General features: G+C 37.8%; 1 protein-coding gene across 3 annotated transcripts in view; it reads left to right on the forward strand.

Annotated features, from left to right (window-relative positions):
• Positions 1 to 27,303, forward strand: part of RNF216 (ring finger protein 216) — a 171,920-nt gene that overhangs the window by 10,801 nt on the left and 133,816 nt on the right. For all 3 annotated transcript variants that reach the window (XM_079945731.1, XM_079945729.1, XM_079945730.1), the window contains exons 2-3: positions 8,998 to 9,133; positions 20,868 to 21,001. In XM_079945731.1, coding sequence (XP_079801857.1) covers positions 9,067 to 9,133; positions 20,868 to 21,001 — 201 coding nt within the window. In that variant the 5' untranslated portion in view covers positions 8,998 to 9,066. The remainder of the gene's footprint in view (positions 1 to 8,997; positions 9,134 to 20,867; positions 21,002 to 27,303) is intronic.

A 27,303-nucleotide genomic window follows, 5' to 3' on the forward strand; every position in this document is an offset into this window, starting at 1 on the left:
GTCTTAAAGCATCACTGTAAAAATCTGTTAATAATCTTAATTTTTTCTGTTATAATTCTCAAGCCCAGATGCTAAAGGATTTTTTTCTTTCTTTAAAGTCCAGTAATTTTACTAGAATGTGTCTTGATGGTTGTCATTCTGGGTTGCTTTCCTTAGGTATGTACTGTGCTCTTTTGAAATGTTGCTTTAATATTTTTACTTTAGGAAAGTTTTTTTTTTTCAGTTACAGTTTTTTGTGTTTTCTTCCCTTTCAGTTTATTCAAGAGCTCCTTTATCTCCTTTTTTCTATTTAAAATTTTCCTTTCACCTTTCAGTTCTCCTAAAGCAGTATGTGTTGTGTTTATTAACACTTGTGTTTCTTCTAATTTACTTTGCATTCCTAAAACACTTTATTTAATTTCTGTTTCTTTCCTGAGATATGTCACTTCATTTCTGAGTTTTTCTAGTTCTGATTTATGTTGTTATTTTATGTCTTATATTATTTTCTTAGTGACCCTTAGGTTGTTACATCTTTCTGGCATGTTATTGTTTATAGGGATGTTTTGCTTCTTGTTTTTCTTACACCTTTATATGAGATTTGACATCAGTTCTTTTCTTTGTTAATTTTTAGTGAAATTAGCTTTTTGGATTTTTAAAAAAAATTTTATTGGAGTATAGTTGATTTACAATGTTGTGTTAGTTTCAGGTGTACAGCATAGTGATTCAGTTATACATATACATATATCCACTCTTTTAGACTCTTTTCCCGTATAGGCCATTATAGAGTATTGAGTAGAGTTCCCTGTGCTATACAGTAGGTCTTCATTAGTTACCTATTTTATATGTAGTAGTGTGTATATGTCAATCCCTGTCTTCCAATTTATCCCTCCTCACCCCCCTTGCACCCTGGTAACCATAGGTCTGTTTTCTACATCTGCAGCTCTGTTTCTGCTTTGTAGATAAGTTCATTTGTACCCTTTTTTAGATTCCACATATAAGCAATATCATATGGTATTTGTCTTTCTCTGTCTGACAGTAGGACAGTCTCTGGGTCCATCCATGTTGCTGCAAATGGCATTATTTTGTTCTTTTTTATGGCTGAGTAATAGTCCCTTGTATGTATGTATCACGTCTTCTTTATCCATTCCTCTGTTAATGGATGCTTTCTTGGACTTTTAGAAGGAGATGTAGTTTAGGATAACTTTTTCTAACTTCACAGAGCTCCTCTTCATACAATGTTCAAAATATGGCAGCTTGCTTTTTGAGACTTCTTGATTCTGTTCTCTATTTTTATCTGGACCTAACTTCTCTTTCCTTTGTCTCTATCTTACTCAGTTTAACTGTTCCCAGCATTTTCTTCTCATAGGGCTGTGTCCTGTCAGGAAGCCCTGGTTGATGAGTTTCAAAACTTCATGGATCCTAGACTGCTATATCTTTTTCAGATCTTACAGGGTCAGGGCCTCCTTGCACTTACACACAATTGAATTGAGCAAAACCGCTTCGTAGTATTAGCTCCTTTTTCAGATTGGCCTGTGTGCTTTCCAGTGAATTCCTGTCGCTTATTTGGGGTTATATATTGATACTGTTCTCAGGTTTGAATGGTACCCTGTGCTTTCTGAGGCACCAATGATGCTTCAGAAATTGTGTGGCTCTTGGTGGTTTGTCCTCATGTGCTTGCAGTTTGGAGTCTGTGGAGACTCCTTTGTTTTGTCTTGTTTTTGTGTAAACTGGAATTTTTGTAACCAGGGAATTTTTTTCTGTTTTTATTTGAAAATTTGGGGAGGTTTAAAAGCTATGGTGCCACCATTACTGCCATCTTCCCAGAATTTATTTATTTGTTTATTTATATTTGGCTGCTTTGGGTCTTCACTGCTGCGCTCGGGCTTTCTCTAGTTGCAGCGAGTGGGAGCTACTCTTCATTGTGCGCAGGCTTCTCATTGCGGTGGCTTCTCTTGTTGCGGAGCACGGGCTCTAGGCGCACGGGCTTCAATAGTTGTGGCTCACAGGCTCTAGAGTGCAGGCTCATTAGTTGTGGTGAATGAGACTAGTTGCTCCGTGGCATGTGGCATCCTCCCGGACCAGGGCTTGAACCCGTGTCTTGAACCCTGCACTGGCAGGCAGATTCCTAACCACTGCATCACCAGGGAAGCCCCCATTTTTCAAGTTGTCTGATTCTTCTTTTCTTTTTTTTTTTTTTTTTTTTTTTTCTATTTTCAGTTAACATGTAGGAGTTCTTTATATTTTCTGGATAGGAACCTTTGTTATATGTATTGCAAATTTCTTTTCCCAGTGGCTTGCCTTTTCACTCTTAATAATTTCTTTGGTGAACAGAAGTATTTTATCTTAATGTACAATATTTCAGTCTTTTCTTTGGTGGACAGCCCTTTTTATTTCCTGTTTAAGATATATTTTCCAGCTCCGATTTGTGCAGGTATTTTCTTATGTTATCTTCCAGAAACTTTATTATTTTACCTTACCATTTAAATCAAAAGTTCACCTGAAATTGTTTTCATCTAAGGCATGAAGAAGAGGTCTAGTTCTTTGATCTTTCCTATGCTCCCAAAATATAGTTTTCCAGTACAGTGTCACATAGTTTTAAAAATCATGTTTATCCACTGCTCTGCAGTGCTGCTTTTGTCATAAATCAGTCGTCCATATGTGAATGAATCTGTTTGTGGACTCTGTTCCATTGGTCTATTTTTCTCTTCTTCTGCCAATACCACATTGTCTTAATTATTGTAGCTTTATAATAATAAGACTAAATATCCAGTAGTATAAATTCTCCATGTTTTGTTTTTGTTTATGAATGCTTTACTTATTCTTGGTTCTTTACATTTTCCTGTAAGTTTTAGAATCATCTAGTACATATCCATTTTTTAAATCTAAGGCTGTCTTAAACTTGTAGACCAATTTGGGGAGAATTGACATCTTTACAAACTTGAGTCTTCCAACCCACAAATGTGGTATGTCTCTCCATTTATCTACTCTTTAATTTCTCTCAGTGATGTTTTACAGTTTTCTGTGTAGAGGTCTTACACATTTTTCATGTGTTCATCCGTGTTATTTGATTGTTTTTGATGCTACTCTTTTAAAATGTCTTTTTGTCTAATTGTTTCATACTAGTTCATTTTTTGTATGTTGGCCTTGTATCTAGAGATTTTGTTTTTCATTCATTCACTTATTCCAGTGGTATCTCTGTGTACAGTTACACATACAGATATACATAATTTTGTTCTCTTGTAATATTCTAGTATCTTTGTTTTCTCTTTCATGTAATCTATCTGGAATTGATGTTGATGGGTGGTATAAGGAATGTATCAAGGCTCATTTTCTTCCCATATAGATATCCACTTGGCCCAGCAATGTTTATTGAAAAGGCCATTCTTCCCACTGCATTTCACTAACACCTTTGTTTTTATGTGGGTGACCAGGTGTATGTGGCTGTGTTTCTGAGCCCTCTGTTCTATTTTTCTATCTTTGCATCAGTACCACAATCTTATCTGCAAATAATGCCACTTTTATTTCTTCCTTTCAACCTGATATTTTATTTTTTATTGCCTGACTCTGCTTGCTACAACCTCCAATACAGTGTTGACCAAAAAATGGTAAAAACTCAGTTTCAGAGAGAAAGCTTTTCAGTGTTTCACTCTTCGGTGTGAGGATTGCTCTAGTGTTTTTGAAACGGCTTTAATTAGATGAAGGAAATTCACTTCCAGTACCAATTTGCTGAGAGATTTTAGTCATGAATAGGTGTTAATTTTGAACACTTTTTTTTTTCAACTGCAGTGACTATGTAGTTTTCTTTTACTCTAGTAATGAATGTTGCATTGCTTTGGTTAGGATTTTTCATTTGTGTTCATGAGAGATTCTAGTCTTTCTAGTAATGTTCTCATCACCGTTCAGTATCAAAATTGTGCTAGCCTCGTAAAATGATTTCAGAAATAATGTTTGCTCTTTTTCTGTTCTCTGAGTTTTTGTAATACTAGTTACATTTCTTCTTCAAATGTTTAGGAAACTTTACTGGGCTTGCTGTATACTTTGTGGGAAGGTTATTAATTACTTACTCAGTTTCTTTATTTGATAGAGATCTGTTGAAATTTAATTTTTTTGTTCAATTGTGGTAAATTGTGTCTCAAGGAGTTTATTTCAGTTAAAATTTCAAATTAAGTGGTATAAAGTTATTCATCGTATTTTTTTATATTGTGGAATCTGTAGTGATGTCTTCTTTAACATTCCAGATGGTGGTAATTTGTGTTTTTTCCCTTTTTTTCTTAATCATTCTTAATAAAGGTTTATCAATCTTATTTAATCTTTTTAGATTTTTTGTATGTTATTTATCTTTTTAGAGAAACCTTTTTGCTTTGATTTTTCTCAGTTTTATGTTTATAATCTGTTTCAGTTTCTGCTCTTATAAGTTTTTTCTGTGTACTTTTTCTGGGTTTAATTTACTGCCCTTTTTCTAACTTCTTGAGATCAAAGCTTAAATCAATGATTTTTGGGTTGTTTTTTCTTCTCTAAAGTATGCATTTGGACCTGTAAATTATCCTCTCAGCACTGCTTTAATTCTATCCCACAAATTTTGATATGTTTTGTTTTCATTACCTTTCAGTTCAGTCAAAATAGTTTCTAATTTTCAATGTAATTTTTTTAACCCATGGGTTGTTTAGGTTACTTAATTTCTAATACGTAGTAATTTCCAATTTTTCTTTTACTGACTGTTGTCATACAACACATGCTGTATGATTTCAAACCCAGCACATTTGTTGAGGCTAGCTTTATGGCTCAGCATGTAGTCTGTTCTGTAAATGTTCCTGGTGCTTCTGAAAAGAATGTGTATTCTGCAGTAGTTAGGTGGAGTGATCTATAAATGTCAGTAAAGTCAGCTGTTTGATAGTGCTGTTCAAGTCTTCTGTCCAGCTGTAGGTGTGGATTTGTCTTACTTCTTTAAGGTCTGTCAATTTAAGCCATATATATTTTGAAACTGTGTTATTAAGTTCATACAGGCTTAACGTTGTTATATCTTCTGTGAGTTGACCTTATCTGGATGAAATCTCCCTACTTGTTTGTAATAATACTTGTAATATCCATTTTGTCAGATACTAGTGCACTCATGCAGTTTTTTATGGGTTTTGTAAAGAGCAGGGGGATAAAGTAGTTAAAAAGAGAATTTCAACAGAGAACTAGAATTTATTTTTAAAAATCAGATGGACTTTTTATTGACATATAGTTGCTGTACAATATTATATAAATTATAGGTGTACAAATACAGTGATTTACAATTTTAAACGGTTATATTCTATTTATAGTTATTATAAAATATTGACTATATTCCCCGTGTTGTACAATCAGTATATCCTTGTAGCTTATTTTATACCTAATATTTTGTACCTTTATTTCCCCCTACCCCTATATTATTGCCCCTTCCCCCTTTCCTCTCTCCACTGGTAACCACTGCTTTGTTCTCTATATGTGTGAGTCTCCTACTTTTTTGTTACATTCAATAGTTTGATGTATTTTTTAGATTCCACATATAAGTAATACTTTACAGTATTTGTCTTTCTCTGTCTTATTTCACTTAGCATAATGCCCTCCAAGTCCATTCGTGTTGCTGCAAATGGCAAAACTTTGTTCTTTTTTTTTATGGCTGAGTAGTATTTCACTGCATAAATATACCACATCTTTTTTATCCATTCATCTTTTGATGGACACTTAAGTTGCTTCAATATCTTGGCAATTGTAAATAATGCTGCGATGAACATTGGGGTGCAGGTATCTTTTCGAATTAGTGTTTTTGTTTTTTTCAGATAAATACCCAAGAGTGGAATTCCTAGGTCATATGGTAGTTCTATTTTTAGTTTTTTGAGAAACCTCCATGTTGTTTTCCATAGTGGTTGCTCCAGTTTATATTCCCACCAACAGTGTACGAGGGTTCCCTTTTCTCCCCATCCTCTCCAATATTTGTTATTTGTGTTCTTTTTAATGATGGCCATTCTGACAGATGTGTGTTGATATCTCTTTGTGGTTTTGATTTGTATTTCCCTGATGATTTGCGATGTTGAACATCTTTTCATGTGCCTGTTGGCCATCTGCATTTCCTCAGATGGACATTTTATAATTAAGAACTACAGTATCTGAAATTAAGGACTTATTAGATGAGTTGTTAACGTTTGATGTTTGCTTTCTATCCTTTTACTTTAAATATTTCAGTTTTCTTGTACTTACACTGTTTATCTTGTAAAACACACTTAGTTGGGTTTCATTTATCCATTCTGATAATCTTTTTTTTAATTGTAGTAGTCTGTTTATGTAATATAATTTCTGATACAGTTGAATTTTTTAAAGTTGTACAGCATAATGACTTGACTTACGTACACTGAAATGATTACCACGATAAGTTTAGTTAACATCCATCCATATAGATACCAAAAGAAAAAAGTTTTTTCTCCCTATGATGAGAACTTTTAGGGTTTACCTTCTTAGCAACTTTCAGATGCACCAGACAACAGTGTTAACCTTAGTCCCCATGCTGTACATTACATCCCCAATACTTGTTTATCTTATACCTGGAAGTTTTACCTTTTGACCACCTTCATCCAATTCTCCCACCTCTTGTAAACACAAATCTGATCTCTTTTTCTGTGAGTCTTTTTTTATAGTTTTGTTTTTTTTTTGTTTGCTTGTTTGTTTTTAGATTCCACATGTAAGTGAGATCATACAGAATTTGTTTTTCTCTGTCTGACTTATTTCACCTAGTATAATGCTCTCAGAGTCCATCGATGTTGTCTCAGATGTCAGGGTTTTCTTCTTTTTTGTAGTTGAATAGTATTCCATTTTCTTTACCCATTCATCTGTCAGTGGACACTTAGGTTGCTTCCATGTCTTGGCTATTATAAATAGTGCTGTAGTGAACATGGCAGTGCAGATATCTTCAAAGTATCGAGATATTTCGTTTCCTTCAGATATATACCCAGAAGTGGAATTGCTGGATCATGCGGTAGTTCTATTTTAAAATTTTTGAGGAACCTCCATACTGTTTTCCTTAGTGGCTGTTCCAACTTATAATCCCACCAACAGTGTACAAAGGTTCCCCTTTTTCCATATCCTGCTAGCATTGTTATCGTTCATAACAATGAGTTTTTGAATGAATGATACCCATTCTGACAGGCAGAGGTGATTTTGATTTGCATTTCCCTGATGTTTAGTGCTGTTGAGCACCTTTTAACATACCTGTTGGCCATTTGAATATCTTATTTGGGAAAATGTCTATTTAGGTCCTTTGCCCATTTTTAAAAATTGGATTATTTTGGGTTTTTTGCCATTGATCTCTGTGAGTTCTTTATATATTCTGAATTTTAGCACCTTATTAGGGGTTATGATTTGCAGATATTTTCACCCATTCCATAGGTTGCGGTAATTGAGTTTTTAATTTACTTTTTGAAAAATGTTTTTTAGTTCCTTTTTTTGTTTATTTCATTTTAACTTTTCCGGTTTAATTTTACTTTTTTAAAATATACGTTCCATCTGTTCTTTGATCCTTTGCTGATCTTTTGTATGTTCTTTTGTATGTTCTTTTGCAGTAATGGTTTGTTTGGGGTTTTTTTTGCGGTACGCGGGCCTCTTACTGCTGTGGCCTCTCCTGTTGCGGAGCACAGGCTCCGGAGGCGCAGGCTCAGCGGCCATGGTTCACGGGCCCAGCCGCTCTGTGGCATGTGGGATCTTCCCAGACCGGGGCACGAACCCGTGTCCCCTGCATCGGCAGGCGGACTCTCAACCACTGCACCACCAGGGAAAGCCCCAGTAATGTTTTTTTTAATTTCTGTTTTTCCTCTTCTGTTAGCTTTTTTTATTATTTATTCATTTATTTATTTTATATAAGTTGCTATAGATAACACATTTTTATTTTATTTTTTTGACTGCATGGGGTCTTCATTGCTGTGCATGGGCTTTCTCTAGTTGCAGCGAGCAGGGGCTACTCTTTGTTGCAGTGCGCGTGCTTCTCATTGTGGTGGCTTCTCTTGTTGAGAAGCACAGGCTCTAGGTGCGTGGGTTTCGGTGGTTGCAGCACGCGGGCTCAGTAGCTGTGGCTCGCGGGCTCTAGAACACAGGCTCAGTAGTTGTGGTGCACGGGCTTAGTTGCTCCACGGCATGTGGGATCCTCCCAGACCAGGGCTCGAACCCATGTCCCCTGCATTGGCAGGCGGATTCTTAATAACTACTGCGCCACCAGGGAAGTCCCGTTCTGTTAGCTTTTTAGTTATTCATTTTTCATTTATTTATTTATTATTATTTTGTTGTTGTTGTGCTGGGTCTTGGTTGCAGCAGGTGGGCTCCTTAGTTGCAGCTCGCTGGCTCCTTAGTTGCCGCTTGCCTGCTCTTTAGTTGCGGCACATGGGCTCCTTAGTTGTGGCACACAAACTGAGTCACAGCATGCATGTGGGATTTCGTTCCCTGGCCAGGGATCGAACCTGGGCCCCCTGCATTGGGAGTGCGGAGTCTTAACCAGTGTGCCACCAGGGATGTCCCCTTATTTTTCTTTTTCTTTTTTTTTTTTAAATTTATTTTATTTACTTATTTATTGGCTGCGTTGGATCTTCATTGCTGCGCATGGGTTTTCTCTAGTTGTGGCAAGCAGGGGGCTACTCTTTGTTGTGGGACATGGGCTTCTCATCGCAGTGGCTTCTCTTGTTGTGGAGCACGGCCTCTAGGCACGCGGGCTTCAGTAGTTGTGGCACGCGGGCTTCAGTAGTTGTGGCACGCGGGCCCTAGAGTGTAGGCTCAGTTGTTGTGGCGCACGGGCTTAGTTGCTCCACGGCATGTGGGATCTTCCCAGACCAGGACTTGAAGCTGTGTCCCCTGCATTGGCAGGCAGATTCTTTAACCACTGTGCCACCAGGGAAGCCCCTATTTTTCTTTTTAGTGGTGTTTTCACGATAAGCTTAGAATGCTACCTTGACCAGGTATGTGGGAAGAGTTTTGATATTCCCTCATTCTTAATGTTCTTTTTTTTTTTTTTTTCAGACTCTTTGGAACAGGTAGTCACCATGTTCAGATATTAGCAAGCACATAGCTGTATGTCTGCATTGGAAAATGGCAGAGGGAAACAACAATGAAGAGGTAATTCACTTGAACAACTTCCACTGCCACCGGGGACGAGGTAAGTGTTCTCACATTCTCTCTTTCATCATTGCTTTTTCCCTTAGTGTTACAGTTATATCGTCTTCGAAATGAATCTGTTCTGCACCATGTAAAACCCAGAGACGTTTCATTTTTATATCTCAGGACATCAGGTTTAAATGGACTCATCAGACTAGAATTTTGTGTTAAATGGTGATTCTTGCTGGCATGAATGAAGTTTAAGAACCTTCTATCACAAGTAGATTAAATCTTAAGAGGTAGGAGTATAGGAACTGTGGTAGTTCTCAGTTTTTGAAGGAACAGTGACTGCAGAGGAGTGCACCTCCAGGCCTGTGCATTCTGAAAGTACTGAATCTGCTGCTAAAGCACTTCTGGTCCCTCAGACAATACTTAATTTAGTTTTTGCCAGAAGATTCTGGTTTAGCCTTACAAGGAATTTTAGGACGTGTATTCTTTGACTTTACAGTTTAAAATTAGGGGAAATTCATTCATTCATAAAGGGAAGGGAGCCTACATTTCTCTAAGATTCCTAAATGCATAGGAAATTTCCTATCAGATCGTAATTCACAGTTACATCTAGACTAAAAGGAAAAACGTTATGCTGATGAGTAGGAAAAGATCATAAGTATAAATTCCATGGAAAGAGTTTTACCATTTTTTGTGTGTTTTCCCGTTGATAATATTTTGTGCTTATGAAGACTTTTTTTTTTCAGCAGAAGGTAAATTATATATATAGGGCTTTTAGATAATTTAAAATTGAGCAAATTTTTTATGCAAATAAATTGAGAAAAACAAGTTTGTTTAAGCTATGCAAATTATGAAAACAAAAGAAATACTGAATTTTTTAGGATTTTATTAATGTGTATTCTAACTTGGTAGTGATTATAGCCATAATTTATTGTGGTTTAGGAAGTTTTAAATTCTAGTTGTAATTTGTATGTATGATCATTTCCAAATTTTCTGAACATGTATATCAAATAAATGTTGTGATTGTTTTTTTAACTGAGTCTTAAATATACTTCAACAAAGTCTCTTTAAGAACAACTAATTTATTCTGGGAAATTATTGGCTTTAGAGGTATATTTTTCTGTTGGACACGTTTTGTGTATTTTGCACCCGTTGTGAAGAATTTTGTCATGAGGAACTAGACACATTTTAAGTGTATAGTTCAGTGAGTTTTGAAAAATGAATATACCCATATAACCACCACCTCATCATGATGTAGAACATATCCAGAAAGATTCCTATATGCCCCTTTGCAGGTAGTCCTCACCCCACTCCTGAACTAAGGAAACCACTGATTTGCTTTTTGTCACTATACAGGTTCATATAAATAGAATCATACAGTGTTTACTTTTTGTCCTGAATTCTTTTGCACAGCATAATTTTTTTGATTCATCCATGTTGTTGCATGTATCAGTAATTCAATCCCTTTTAATTGCTGAATAGTATTCACCTAAAATTTTATATTCAGTGAAGATAGCCTTAAAAATAAAGATAAAATAAAGAAAGGTTAAAAGTACAAGAATAAAAAAAAAGATATATTATGCAAACAGTAGCCCTCAAGACAGAGCTGTTAAGTCTATATGTTATTATATAAAGTAGACAATCCAGCCAGAAGTGTTAACACAGATAAAGAGTTCTGGGAAAGATAGATTCTGGGAACATAGAACAATTCTAATCTCTATAGAGTAGTAATATGGTATCAAAATATACAAAGAAAACATTGACAGAACTAAAAGGAGAGTTGGACAAATCTACAGTCAAAATGGGAGATTTTTAACATGTTTCTTTCAATAACTGAGAGAGATCAAGCACACAGAAACATTTGTATAAATATGGAACACTGGAAGAACACGATCAACAAACTGGACATAATAAACATATATGGGACTGCCACTGTACTCGGGACAGACCCGGGCGGCTGAAACCCTGTCTGCCCTCCAGGCCACGCACCAGGTGTTGCTGTCTCTAAGCTGAACCTGGTCACCTTCTTTGAGCAAAGAGCCCTGGAATGTGAAGAAAAGGAGACAACAGTCATACACCCAGATTGTGAGTACAGAGAGACCTTCAAGATGGCAGAGGAGTGAGACGTGGAGATCATCTTCCTCCCCACAAATACATCAAAACTACATCTACATGTGGAACAACTCCTACAGAACACCTACTGAATGCTGGCAGAAGACCTCAGACTTCCCAAAAGGCAAGAAACTCCCCACGTACATGGGTAGGACAAAAGAAAAAACAGACAAAAGGATAGGGACGTGACCTGCACCACTGGGAGGGAGCTGTGAAGGAGGAAAAGTTTCCACACACTAGGAAGCCCCTTCACTGGCAGAGACGGGGTGTGTGTGGGAGGGCGGGGGGTGGAAGCTTCAGAGCCACAGAGGAGAGCACTGCAACAGGGTTGCAGAGGGCAAAGTGGAGAGATTCCCGCACAGAGGATTGGTGCCGACCAGCACTCACCAGCCTGAGAGGCTTGTCTGCTCACCCGCTGCAGCGGGCGGGGGCTGGGAGCTGAGGCTCGGGCTTCGGAGGTCAGATCCCAGGGAGAGGACTGGGGTTGGCTGCATGAACACAGCCTGAAGGGGGCTAGTGTGCCACAGCTAGCCGGGAGGGAGTCCGGGAAAAAGTCTGGACCTGCCTAAGAGGCGAGAGACCATTGTTTCAGGGTGCGCAAGGAGGGGGATGCAGATCACCACCTAAACGAGCTCCAGAGACAGGTGCAAGCCGTGGCTATCAGTACAGACCCCAGAGACGGGCATGAGACGCTAAGCCAGCCGCGACAGACACCAAGAAGCCTGTGTACAAGCACAGGTCACTGTCCACACCTCCCCTCCTGGGAACCTGTGCAGCTCGCCACTGCCAGGGTCCCATGATCCAGGGACAGCTTCCCCGGGAGAACACACGGCGCACCTCAGGCTGTTGCTACGTCACACCAGCCTCTGCCACCACAGGCTCGCCCCGCATTCTGTACCCCTCCCTCCCCCTGGCCTGAGTGAGCCAGAGCCCCCTAATCAGCTGCTACTTTAACCCCGTCCTGTCTGAGCGAAGGAACAGATGCCCTCAGCTGACCTACACGCAGAGGTGGGCCCAAATCCAAAGCTGAACCCCAGGAGCTGTGCAAACAAAGAAGAGAAAGGGAAATCTCTCCCAGCAGCCTCAGGAGCAGTGGATTATATCGCCACACTCAACTTGATGTACCCTGCATCTGTGGAATGCCTGAATAGACAACCTCATTCCAAAATTGAGGCAGTGGACTTTGGCAGCAACGATATATATATTTTATTCCTTTTTCTCTTTTTGTGAGTTTGTATGTGTATGCTTCTTTGTGTGATTTTGTCTGTATAGCTTTGCTTTTACCATTTGTCCTAGGGTTCTGTCTGTCCGTTTTTTTTTAATTACTTTAAAATTTTTTTATTTTTAATATTATTTATTTATTTTAATAACAATTTTATTTTATTAATTTCTTTGTTTCTTTCTTTTTTTCTCCCTTTTCTTCTGAGCCATGTGGCCCACAGAGTCTTGGTGCTCTGGCTGGGTGTCAGGCCTGTGTCTCTGAGGTGGGAGAGCCAAGTTCAGGACATTGGTCCACCAGAGACCTCCTGGCTCCATGTAATATTAAACAGCAAAAGCTCTTCCAGAGATCTCCATCTCAATGCCAAGACCCAGCTCCACTCAACGACCAGCAGGCTACAGTGCTGGACACCCTATGCCAAACAACTAGCAAGACAGTAACACAACCCCACCCATTAACAGAGAGGCTGCCTAAAATCATAATAAGGTCACAGACGCCCCAAAACACACCATCGGATGCGGTCCTGCCCATCAGAAAGACAAGATCTAGCCTCTTCCTCCAGAACACAGGCACCAGTCCCCTCCACCAGGATGCCTACACAACCCACTGAACCAACCTTAGCCACTGGGGGCAGACACCAAAAACGATGGGAACTACAAACCTGCAGCCTGCGAAAAGGAGACCCCAAACACAGTAAGTTAAGCAAAATGAGATGAGAGAGAAACACACAGCAGATGAAGGAGAAAGGTAAAAACCCACTAGACCAAACAAATGAAGAGGAAATAGTCTACCTGAAAAAGAATTCAGAGTAATGAGAGTAAAGATGATCCAAAATCTTGGAAATAGAATGGAGAAAATACAAGAAACATTTAACAAGAACCTAGAAGAACTAAAGAGCAAACAAACAATGATGAACAACACAATAAGTGAAATTAAAAATTCTCTAGAAGGAATCAGTAGCAAAATAACTGAGGCAGAAGAACAGGTAAGTGACCTGGAGGATAAAATAGTGGAAATAACTACTGCAGAGCAGAATAAAGAAAAAAGAATGAAAAAAATTGAGGACAGTCTCAGAGACCTCTGGGACAACATTAAACACACCAGCATTTGAATTACAGGGGTCCCAGAAGAAGAAGAGAAAAAGAAAGGGACTGAGAAAATATTTGTAGAGATTATAGTTGAAAACTTCCCTAATATGGGAAAGGAAAGAGTTAATCACATCCAGGAAGCACAGAGAGTCCCGTACAGGATAAATCCAAGGAGAAACAACGCCAAGACACATATTAATCAAACTATCAAAAATTAAATAAAAAGTATTAAAAGCAGCAAGGGAAAAACAACAAATAACATACAAGGGAGTCTCCATAAGGTTAACAGCTGATCTTTCAGCAGAAACTCTGCAAACCATAAGGGAGTGGCAGGACATATTTAAAGTGATGAAAGGGAAAAACCTACAACCAAGATTACTCAGCAAGGATCTCATTCAGATTTGATGGAGAAATTAAAACCTTCACAGACAAGCAAAAGCTAAGAGAATTCAGCACCAGCTATACAATAAATGCTAAAGGAACTTCTCTAGGAAGGAAACACAAGAGAAAGAAAAGACCTACAGTAACAAACCCAGAACAATCACGGAAATGGTAATAAGAACATACATATCGATAATTACCTTAAATGTAAATGGATTAAATGCTCCAACCAAAAGACATAGACTGGCTGAATGGATACAAAAACAAGACCCATATATATGCTGTCTACAAGAGACCCACTTCAGACCTAGGGACACATACAGACTGAAAGTGAGGGGATGGAAATGGAAATCAAAAGAAAGCTGGAGTAACAGTTCTCATATCAGACAAAATAGACTTTAAACTAAAGACTATTACAAGAGACAAAGAAGGACACTACATAATGTTCAAGGGATCAATCCAAGAAGGAAGATATAACAATTGTAAATATTTATGCACCCAGCATAGGAGCACCTCAGTACATAAGGCAAATGCTAACAGCCATAAAAGGGGAAATCGACAGTAACACAATCATAGTAGGGGACTTTAACACCCCACTTTCACCAGTGGTCAGATCATCCAAAATGAAAGTAAATAAGGAAACACAAGCTTTAAATCACACATTAAACAAGATGGACTTAATTGATATTTATAGGATATTCCATCCAAAAACAACAGAATACACTTTCTTCTCAAGTGCTCATGGAACATTCTCCAGGATAGATCATATCTTGGGTCACAAATCAAGCCTTGGTAAATTTAAGAAAATTGATTTCGTATCAAGTATCTTTTCCGATCACAATGCTATGAGACTAGATATCAATTACAGGAAAAAATCTGCAAAAAATACAAATACATGGAGGCTAAACAATACACTACTTAATAACCAAGAGATCACTGAAGAAATCAAAGAGGAAATCAAAAAATAGCTAGAAACAAATGACAATGAAAACACGGCGACCCAAAACCTACGGGATGCAGCAAAAGCAGTTCTAAGAGGGAAGCTTATAGCAATACAGTCCTACCTCAGGAAACAAGAAACATTTCAAATAAACAACCTAACCTTACACCTAAAGCAATTAGAGAAAGAAGAACAAAAAACCCCAAAGTTAGCAGAAGGAAAGAAATCATAAAGATCAGATCAGAAATAAATGCAAAAGAAATGAAGGAAACAGTAGCAAAGATCAATAAAACTAAAAGCTGGTTCTTTGAGAAGATAAACAAATTTGATAAACCATTAGCCAGACTCATCAAGAAAAAAAGGGAGAAGACTCAAATCAATAGCATTAGAAATGAAAAAGGAGAAGTAACAACTGATGCTGCAGAAATACAAAGGATCATGAGAGATTACTACAAGCAGCTATATGCCAATAAAATGGACAGCCTGGAAGAACTGGACAAATTCTTAGAAAAGCACAACCTTCTGAGACTGAACCAGGAAGAAATAGAAAATATAAACAGACTAATCACAAGCACTGAAATTGAGACTGTGATTAAAAATCTTCCAAAAAACAAAAGCCCAGGACCAGATGGCTTCACAGGCGAATTCTATCAAACATTTAGAGGAGAGCTAACACCTATCCTTCTCAAACTCTTCCAAAATATAGCAGAGGGAGGAACACTCCCAAACTCATTCTATGAGGCCACCATCACCCTGATACCAAAACCAGACAAGGATGTCACAAAGAAAGAAAACTACAGGCCAAGATCACTGATGAATGTAGATGAAAAAATCCTCAACAAAATACTAGCAAACAGAATCCAACAGCACATTAAAAGGATCATACACCATGGTCAAGTGGGGTTTATCCCAGGAATGCAAGGATTGTTCAATATATACAAATCAATCAATGTGATACACCATATTAACAAATTGAAGGAGAAAAACCATATGATCATCTCAATAGATGCAGAGAAAGCTTTCAACAAAATTTAACACCCTTTTACGATAAAAACCCTCCATAAAGTAAGCATAGAGGGAACTTACCTCAACATAATAAAGGCCATATATGACAATCCCGCAGCCAACATTGTTCTCAACGGTGAAAAACTGAAACCATTTCCACTAAGATCAGGAACAAAACAAGGTTGCCCACTCTCACCACTGTTATTCAACATAGTTTTGGAAGTTGTAGCCACAGCAATCAGAGAAGAAAAAGAGATAAAAGGAATACAAATTGGAAATGAAGAAGTAAAGCTGTCACTGTTTGCAGATGACATGACATTATACATAGAGAATCCAAAAGACGCTACCGGAAAACTACTAGAGCTAATCAATGAATTTGGTAAAGTATCAGGATACAAAATTAATAGACAGAAATCTCTTGAATTCCTGTACACTAATGATGAAAAATCTGAAAGAGAGATTAAGGAAACACTCCCATTTACCATTGCAACCAAAATAATAAAATACCTAGGAATAAACCTACCTAAGGAGACAAAAGACCTGTATGCAGAAAACTATAAGACACCGATGAAAGAAATTAAAGATGCTACAAACAGATGGAGAGAAATAGCAAGTCCTTGGATTGGAAGAATCAACATTGTGAAAATGACTATACTACCCAAAGCAATGTACAGATTCAATGCAATCTCTGTCAAACTACCAGTGGCATTTTTCACAGAACTAGAAAAAAAAATCTTAAAATTTGTATGGATACACAAAAGACCCTGAATAGCCAAAGCAATCTTGAGAAAGAAAAACAGAGCTGGAGGAATCAGGCTCCCTGACTTCAGACTATACTACAAAGCTGCAGTAATCAAGACAGTATGGTACTGGCACAAAAACAGACATACAGATCAATGGAACAGGATAGAAAGCCCAGAGATAAACCCGCACACATATGGTCACCTTATTTTTGATTAAGGAGGCAGGAATATACAGTGGAACAAAGACAGCCTCTTCAATAAGTGGTGCTGGGAAAACTGGACAGCTACATGTAAAAGAATGAAATTAGAACACTCCCTAACACCATACACAAAAATAAACTCAAAATGGATTAAAGATCTAAATGTAAGGCCAGATACTATAAAGCTCTTAGAGGAAAACATAGGCAGAACACTCCATGACATAAATCACAGCAAGATTCTTTTTGATCCACCTCTTAGAGAAATGGAAATAAAAACAAAAATAAACAAATGGAACCTAATGAAACTTAACAGCTTTTGCACAGCAAAGGAAACCATAAACAAGATGAAAAGACAACCCTTGGAATGGGAGAAAATATTTGCAAATGAGGCAACTGACAAAGGATTAATCTCCAGAATTTGCAAGCAGCTTGTGCAGCTCAATATCAAAAAAACAAACAACCCAATCCAAAAATAGGCAGAAGACCTAAATAGACATTTCTCCAAAGAAGATATACAGATAGCCAACAAACACATGAAAGAATGTTCAACATCACTAATCATTAGAGAAATGCAAATCAAAACTACAATGAGGTGTCACTTCACACCAGTCAGAATGGCCATCCTCAAAAAATCTACAAACAATAAATGCTGGAGAGGGTGTGGAGAAAAGGGAACCCTCTTGGACTCTTGGTGGGAATGTAAATTGATACAGCCACTATGGAGAACAGTATGGAGGTTCCTTGAAAAACTAAAAATAGAACTACTGTACGACCCAGCAATCCCACTACTGGGCATATACCCTGAGAAAACCATAATTCAAAAAGAGTCATGTACCACAATATTCATTGCAGCTCTATTTACAATAGCCAGGACATGGAAGCAACTTAAGTGTCCATCGACAGATGAATAGATAAAGAAAATGTGGCACATATATATAATGTAATATTACTCAGCCATAAAAAGAAATGAAATTGAGTTATTTGTAGTGAGGTGGATGGACCTAAAATCTGTCATACAGAGTGAAGTAAGTCAGAAAGAGAAAAACAAATACCGTATGCTAACACATATATATGCAATCTTAAAAAAAATGGTTATGAAGAACCTAGGCGCAGGACAGGAATAAAGATGAAGATGTAGAGAATGGATTTGAGGACATGGGGAGCGGGAAGGGTAAGCTGGGACGAAGTGAGAGAGTGGCATGGACTAATATATACTACCAAATGTAAAATAGATAGCTAGTGGGAAGCAGCCGCATAGCACAGGGAGATCAGCTTGGTGCTTTGTGGGATGGGGAGGATGGGAGGGAGGAGGAGGAGAGATGGGGACATATGTGTATGTATAGCTGATTCATTTTGTTATAAAGCAGTAACTAACACACCACTGTAAAGCAGTTATACTCCTGTAAAGATGTTTTAAATAAATAAATAAGCAACAAACATATATTGAATGTTGCACCCAATGTGTTTACCAAAATTGACATTTTGAGCAACAAAACAAGTTTCCAGTTCCTGCACTGCTGGTGGGAGTGTAAATTGGCACAGACATTTGGAAAATTGGTTGGCATTGTCCACTAAAATTGAACATATGCTTTCCCTGTGGCTCAGCGCTTCTCTTAGAATGTACCCAACTGAAATGAGTCTATCAAGATACATATACAAGAATGTTCATAACAGCATTATCCAAACAGGCAAGACTGGAACCAACCCAAATGTCTGTCAACAGAAGAATAAGTAACTTATGATATATTCATATAGTAAATTACATACAGCAACGAAAACTACATACTGTAACATGCAACAACGTGGATATATCTCAGACATGTTGTTTGCAAGGAAGCCAGAATCAAAAGAATGTATTTTCAGGAACTAATGTGAGTAGTTTAGACTACTAACATGCAAGAAATGTATTTACGAACCTTCGTGATGGTCACTCGGGTATGGGCCTTTTGTGTTAATTCATAGCCTTTGCTCTGTTATACTTTAAAATTTTAAAGTATATTTTTAAAAGCTAATGTGTTTATATGTGGTATGTTGGGGAGTATCTTTGGGCTTCACTGTAAGGTGATAGGTTTAAAACCAACTTTTTAGCTGGGTGCCCCACGGTTGTTGTCTGTGTGTTTTTCTTGGGCCAATTCTTCCAGAGAGGAATCTACAGTGTCTTGAATGTGGAATTCAAGAGTGTTTGCCAGCATTCAGGGAGCCAAGTGGCAGAAGGCAGCCAGAATCTTACTCATTATGGCTGTTCCAGTGACACCCCTTTCCTCTCTTGGCGTGGTGTCTAGTGACTCGCTGCCTCAGTGGCTCTTCAGAGTGGACCTCCACAGTGTGGGTCTTCTGGAATGGCTGAGTGAGAAGCTTGGCAAATCTTCTCCCCAAAATCAACCGTAAAATTAGACAGAATTGTCTAAAATAACCTTTTCTTTTTTTTTTTTTTGCGGTACGCGGGCCTTTCACTGTTGTGGCCTCTCCCATTGCGGAGCACAGGCTCCGGACGCGCAGGCTCAGTGGCCATGGCTCACGGGCCCAGCCGCTCCGCGGCATGTGGGATCTTCCCAGACCAGGGCACGAACCCATGTCCCCTGCATTAGCAGGTGGACTCTCAACCACTGCGCCACCAGGGAAGCCCTAAAATAACCATTTAAAGACTGGAAATGACCAAAGGCATACAGTAATTGAGAACAGTTATTCAGGAAATCTACGATTCTGCAACATGAATTAGGCCACCTCTGATTGGCCGCCCCCGCTGCAGGCTGTGGATTTGAGCCTTATCCACTCTTCTAGAGCTCTTGTCATGTGTAAATCTGCTGTTTTCCAGAATTTTTTTTAAATCTCCTGCTGGCTATTATCTCCTTTTCTCTTCTTTGTGTAATTAAGAGGTTATACTTTTTAAAAGTTCGTTTACTATCATTTTAGTAGGGTTTCAGCAGGTGATGGTGATAATCACTTGGATTCATCATGCAGGTTTTAGAGAAATCCTCTATAATGTACTTCCGCAGGCCCTCAGTTCAGTTGGTTGTTTCTGTGTAGGTAGCACTGGACTTAAAATCAGGCCACTTCACTGTGTGTCAAGTACTATAATAAACAAGCATTTTAGGTAATACAGCTATTTGAGGTAGGCAGTGTTGTTAGCCTTTCTTTAATGTTGAGGAAATGGATGCCTAAAGAAGTAAATAATGGCATCATATAGCTAGTATGTGGTACAGCTGAGGCTGGAATCCAGGCAGTCTGACCTTAGATCCCGTGGACGTATCTGTTTTAAACTACTGTCTTGGCATTACCACAGTCCTGTTACAGGAATGAAATGAGATAATTGGTTTTATATTGCTTTTCAGGTTGTTGGGTAACATAAAAATACATGAGGCATTAACCTTGAGAAAAATATTAGAGCTTTAATGGAGGAATTATTAATTTGTGTTATCCAGTAATTCATATCAAACGTGCTTTGTCTTCAAACAAATAAAAGTACTTGGAGACCTTTAACAGAATTATTACATCTATCAATAGATGGTTAGTTTAACTCTAGTTATATTTAAAAGGAAACAGGAAGATTAAAGTGCTTACTGTCATAGATGATAAATGGGTGTTTGACTAAAACACTGAAATATGTTTGAGTAAGTGATATTTAAGGTTTGTGTCTAAGGTGAGCAAATTTTAATATTTTAAATATTAAGTGAAAATTTTACTGTTTCTGAGTGAAAGTTTTTTCAGACCTATCAGTTTGAATAAAGCAGTGTTTTATATTTCTTTGGAAGAATAGAGGTGAGATGGGAGGCCATAATTTCACTTTTAAGAAATGAGCAGTCGAGAAGATTTTATCAACAGATTCCTCCAGTCTAGTATAAGAAAAAGTTGATAATCTTGAGCATAGTAATTGTCAGATTTTCTCTGGTGATTCCCAAAATGAATTATTGGCAAAGATCAGCATGGAAAAATGGCTCATTTTAATGCTTGGTTGCATGTGCTGCTTGAGGAGATAAGTTAACACTCCATTAGCTGTAAACTTGGCTTTAAGCTTGACCCTTTTCATGCCAAAGTTGAATTAAAGGACAATGTGATTATGCCCACCTCCTCCTAACAGTGTTCTCTGCCTACTTTTAGACTGGATCAATCTCAGAGATGGACCCATCACCATATCTGACTCCTCTGATGAGGAAGGGGTTCCAATGCTGGTCACCCCAGCTCCTCAGCAGCATGATGAAGAGGACCTGGATGATGATGTCATCCTGGCGGAAGTGAGTTTTCTAAAACTTAACGTGACGAGGCATATTGCAAGTTAATAATCTGATTCTTCAGCCACTCAGTAGTGGGTAGGGGCCTTATAGAACAGCTGAGAGCACCTCTTGTGCTACACTTGTAGCACTATTTGTTTGCACTTGTTCTACATTTCTGAGAACAGCCTCTTTTATACCCTACCTGATGTCCCCTTAGCTTAGAAGTCAGAAGCTGTATGTTTTGGTCTATTTCTGGACTTAACTTCTAAACTGTTGCTCTGACCCTTCATGTACTAGTCCACAGTGTTGTAATTACTATGTCCTTATAATGTATCTTAATATCAGATAGTGCCCATCTCCCCTTATTACTCTATATTTTTCAGACTCATCCAGGATATTTTGTGCTTATATTTTAATGCAGATTTTAAGATCAACTTTTCTAATTCCAAAAGATAGGTAGATAGTTTGTTTAATTTAAAACATATTTTATTGTTATAGAAAGTTTTTATAATATTGACCCTTTCTAACTAAGAACAAGTTCTTTCTGTCTAACCTTTTATATTCCTCAGCCAGAGCATTTTGAATTTTTCTTACAATAGATCTTAAACATTTTTAAGTTTGTTCCTGGTTATTTTATGTTTTCTCTTGCTTTTGTAAATAGCATCTTTTCTTCTGTGTACCTTTTAAACCTTTTTTTTTTAAATTTAAAAGTCTGTTGGTTTTTATATTAATTTCATAATCAGCTTGTTTTTATTGTCTGTAGTCATTTTTCAGTTGACCCAATGAATGGTATCTGGTCCATCTGTAAATAATGATACAGTTTCTTCCTTTCCAGTTTTTATAATTGTCTAATTATATTAAGTGATAAGTCTTCAAATTTTTTAAGTAATAGTGGTAATAGAAATAAGAAAAATAGCCACTGACATAAATGGGAATACTTTTAATATTTCTTCTTAAGTGTGATGGTGACTTATTGCTTGAGATACCGTTTTTAAATTATGTTAAGGAAGTAGCTATCTACTTTATTTCAAGTTTTTATTAATGAGTAAATGTAGAATTCTGTCAAATTCAATCTCAGCATCTGTGGAGATTATTATATGATTTTTTAAAAATCCGTTAATGTGGTAAATTACTTTGTCTCTGGGCAGACTTTGCCTGGTAATGGTATTACAGTATTATGGTAATGTGCTATTAGATTCTATTTGCTAAGATTTATTTAGGGTTTTCTCCATAGATCTCACGAGTGAGATTGGCCCATAGGGGTGTGTGTGTGCCTGGGCTGTCCTTGACAAATTTTTTATAAACATTATTCTGACTTCATGAAGAGTCTAGAAGTTTTCTTTCTTTTTCTGTGCTCTGATAAAATATTTTAAATAATGTTGGAGTTACCTGTTCTTTAAAGATTTGGTAGAACTTACCCTAAAGGCATCTGGGCTATTTCTTTTCATGGAGGACGGTTCTTTGAAACTGTTTCAGCTTCTTCTGTGGTGATTGACATGTCTAGATTTTGTGTTGCTTTCAGTATCTGTTTTGGTCCCTGATATTTTTCTAGAAAATCATTTATTTCTTCAGCGTTTTTTAATGTATTTAATAGAGTTAAACAAAATAGCCTGTTCTTTCTACTTACTCTGAACCTATGGTTCCTCCATTTTCCTTTTCTATTTTAGTGTAGCTGTGGTTTTTTAGCCTTTTTTCTTGATTTGATGAGCTAACCATTATCTTCCCTCCTCCCTTCTTCTCTTCCACCCAGTCCTAAGAACTACTAACCACTTGTGTCTCTATAGATTTGCCTATTCTAGACATTTTATATGAACGGAATCATATACTATTTGGTCCTTTGTGACCAGCTTCTTTCTTTAGCATAACGTTTTCAAGGTCATCTGTGATGTAGGATGAATCGGTACTTCACTCCTTTCTATTGCTGAATAATATTCCATTGTGTGGATATACCACATCTTGTTTAGCCTTTCATCAATTAATGGACATTTGAGTTGCTTCCACTTTTTTGTGATTATGAATAATGAATAATGCTGCTATGAACATTTATGTAGAAGTTTTTCTGTGGACATATGTTTTCGTTTCTTTTGAGTATTGTCTTAGTCTATTTGGGCTGCTCTAACAAGATACCACAGACGGGGTAGCTTATAACAGAAATTTATTGCTCACACTTCTGCAGGCTGGGAAGTTCAAGATCAAGACTCCAGCATGATCGTGTAAAGGTCCTCTTCCTGGTTCACAGCTGGCACTTTCTCACTGTGTCCTCACATGGTGGAAGGAGCTAGGAATCTCCCTGGAGCCTCTTCTATAAAGGCACTAATCCCATTCATGAGGGTTCTACCCTCATGACTTAGCACCTCCCAAAGACTCCCCCTACTGCTGCCATTACCTTTGGTGATTAGGATTTCAACATATGAATTTGGAGGTAGAGGGAGTGGGCACATTCAGACCATAGCAAGTATATACCTAGGAATGGAATTGCTGGATCACAAGGTAAATCTGTATTTTACTCTCCCAGACGGTTTTCCATAGTAGTAGCACCATTTTACATTCCTACCAGCAGTGTGAGTGTTCCAGCTTCTCCATATTCTCACCAATAATTGCTGTCTATCTTTCTTATTACAGCCATCTTCATGGTTGTGAAGCAGTATCTCATTATGATTTTGATTTGCATTTCCCGATGGCTAATGATGTTGGCCTCTTTTCATGTGCTTATTGGCCATTTGTATATCTTTGGAGAAATGTCTATGCAGATCCTTTGCTCGTTTTTTTTTTTTAATTTTTTAAAATTTTATTTTTGGTTGCATTGGGTCTTCGTTGCTGCACGCGGGCTTTCTCTAGTTGCATCGTGCGGGGGCTACTCTTCATTGCCATGCGTGGGATTCTCATTGCGGTAGCTTCTCTTGTTGTGGAGCATGGGCTCTAGGCGTGCGGACTTCAGTAGTTGTGGCTCACGGGCTCTAGGGTGCAGGCTCAGTAGTTGTGGCGCATGGGCTTAGTTGCTCTGTGGCATGTGGGATCTTCCCGGACCAGAGCTCGAACCCGTGTCCCCTGCATTGGCAGGCGGATTCTTAACCACTGTGCCACCAGGGAAGCCCCTGTATATATTGTTTTAAACCCTGTGTTTTTTACAATCAGTATTCACTTTACCTTCTCCAGATATTTATCTTTTTATGTTGGTCTTCATTCCTTTCTGCATCTCTGGCCTTAAAACAGAGATTATTTTTACTCTATCTAAAGAACACTCTTTAGGATTTTCTTTATAGTATATCTGATATTTTCGTTGAGTATAGAATTCAATGTGTCAGTTATTTTCTTTTAACACAAGGAAGATACTATTCCAGTATTTTTTGCTTCCATTTTTCTTTTATTTATTTAATTGAAATATGGTTGATTTACAATGTTGTGTTAATTACTGCTGTACAACAAAGTGATTCAGTTATACGTACATATATTTTTTATATTCTTTTCCATTATAGTTTATCATAGGTTATTGATATAGTTCTCTGTGCTATTCAGTGGGACCTTGTTGTTTATCCATCTGGCTTCCATTTTTCTATTGAAAAGTGAGTCTTATTTTTTCCTTTTGAAAGTAGCGTGTGCTGCTGCTTTAAATTTTTATCTTTGTATTTGATTTCTGCAGTCTTCCTATTGCTGTATCTAGGTCTGTTTGGATTTTTTTTTAATTATCCGGTTTAGATCTTCAGAAATGTAATCAAGCTGCTGTTCTGCTTGAATATTTGTATTTTATCTTCAGATATTGCTTCTTATCTCTCTCCTCTTTTTCTAGAACTTTAGTTACATAGTTGGGTAAAACCTTTTCACTGTATTATTCTTTATGTCTCCTATTCTCTTATCTAATTTTCAATCATTTTGTGTCTCTATGCATTATTCTATTTTCTTCTGACCTGTTTTTCCGTTCACTAATTTTTCTTTTCAACTGTGTTTATTTAAAATGCTGTGCACTGATCCATTGATTCCTGATCTCAGTTATTGTATTTTTACATTCTGGAATTTCCATTTGATAGTTTATTTTTTTTCTTTCTTTGTAACAGTTTCTAGTTCTCTGGTGAAACTTTCAATCTAGTCTTTTATTTCCTTAAACATGCTAAGCATGTTATTTTAGAATCCATGTCTGATAACTTCACTATTTGAAATCACTGTAGATTTGTTTCTGTTGTCTGTTACTTCTCTTGGTTTTCTATTATGTTGCATCAACTTCTTATATGCCTGGTTATTTTTTGTTGAATAGTAGTATCACTATATATGAAAATTTTGAGGTTCTAGGTGATATTATCTGTCTTCAAAGAGGGCCTATATTTGTTTCTCAAAGAAGGTTTGGGAGACCAGGAAACTCAGATCCAGGGATTTAAACTATTGAAACTAGAATTCAGCTTCTGGGAGGTCCAGCATATTTCCGCTTTACCGTTACTTCAGTGGTGTACCCTTCAAGGAATGACCCTAGAGCTTGAGATTTACCAGAACTCCTCCCCATGGTGAGTTCTGAATTCTGATTTTGTGCACTTAGCTCCTCAAAAAAGATACCAAAAGTTTCGTTCAATCTTCTCATTCTTCATCCAGGTCTGGGATTGGCAAATGCATCTGTAGAAGAAAAGTAGCTTATTTTGTTGGATTTCTTCCTCCTGGATCCTGAGGCCTTCAAGTAGATGTTTTGGTTTTGCTTTGATATTTTGACCAGGGTTTCTGCTTTTACTCAGTAGAAGGGTTGATCTGAATGGTCTAGCATGCCATTGCTAGAATCAGAAACCCGCTTTGGTGTCTCTGTCCATGTGCTTTCTGAATCCCAGTGGTGTGGTAACTCTTGATTGTATACAGGCATGTCTCATTTCACTGTGCTTTGCACATATTGCTCTTTTTTTTTTAAACAAATTGCAGGTGTGTAGCAACCTTGCATTGAGCAAGTCTTTTGGCACCTTTTTTCCAATAGCATTTAAAAAATTAAAGATTTACATTGTTTTTTTAACCATAATACCATTGCACACTTAATAGACTACAGTATAGTGTAAACATAACTTTTCTATGCACTGGGAGACCAGAAAGTTCTTGAGACTTGCTTTATTGGGATACTCGCTTTATTGCAGTGGTCTGGAACCAAACCTGCAGTATCTCTGGGGTATGCCTGTAGTTGATTATAGAGTTGGGTTTTGCCTAGTGGTTCTATTTAAAGAGACTTTTTTTTTTTTTTTTTTTTTTTGCTGTATGCGGGCCTCTCACTGTTGTGGCCTCTCCCATTGCAGAGCACAGGCTCTGTGGCCATGGCTCATGGGCCCAGCCGCTCCGCGGCATGTGGGATCTTCCCAGACCGGCGCACGAACCCATGTCCCCTGCATCAGCAGGCGGACTCTCAACCACTGCGCCACCAGGGAAGCCCCTAAAGAGACTTTTAAATTAAATAGGTAAATTGATCTAATTTATATTTATTAATGTGACCATTATACTTTGTTTTTAGTTCTCTAATAGTGTTTAATATGCTTTATATTTTTATTGCTTTTAAAAATGACCTTTCACTATACCTCATTCACTATGAGGGTCTTTTGACCCTCAGCTTCTCCATTTCCCCTCCCAACTTTTGATGGTTACCTTATTTCTACAAAACCATGATTTAGAACATTTATATTAAATACCTAATTATTTCATTACTACTTTGTTTTCCTGCTTCTCTCTTCTCATTTCATTCACTGTGTAGTACTGATTTTATCATCTGTGTTGCTCATCTACCACTTCTTTTTTCAATAGTTAGGTATCTTAATATAGTTTCTGTACTGCTTATTTTTTATCACTACTCAACGTTGAATGCATTTGAAGTTTTCCTGGACCAGCTCTTTGCAGGCATTTATGTTGGGGAAAGGCTCAGGCACTATTCTTGGCTAGCAGGAATTCTTCCTATGACAGAGGACATTGGGGTGGCAGCGGGTGGGGGAGGTGTGCTTACATGCACGTATGCTTCTTTCTTTCTTACTGCCTGGCAGATACTGCCAGTTTCAGAGCAGCCCAGTTCAAAGTTCTCTCCCTCCTGCCTCACTGACAGCCTACCTCCAGCAGAGACGTGTGTCTTCATTCAGTCTAACCTCCTCAGAACATCCTTGCTGCCAAATGGAGTGGAGGTTCCCATTGTTCCAAGCAAGGAGTTGGTTTTGCCCGCCAGGCCACACCACCTACTTTGGAAAACTCAGCCTTTCTGAAGCTTTCTCTGCCTTGCCTAAAATCTGGTTAGACTTCCCTCACTAGATTTATCAGCTCCTTCTCGTATATATTGTGATTTGGGATCGCAGATGTCTGCTGGTTTTATCAAAGATTTTCAGTTG

This window comes from Stenella coeruleoalba (assembly GCF_951394435.1).
Source record: "Stenella coeruleoalba genome assembly, chromosome: 15".
Lineage (NCBI taxonomy): Eukaryota > Metazoa > Chordata > Mammalia > Artiodactyla > Delphinidae > Stenella > Stenella coeruleoalba.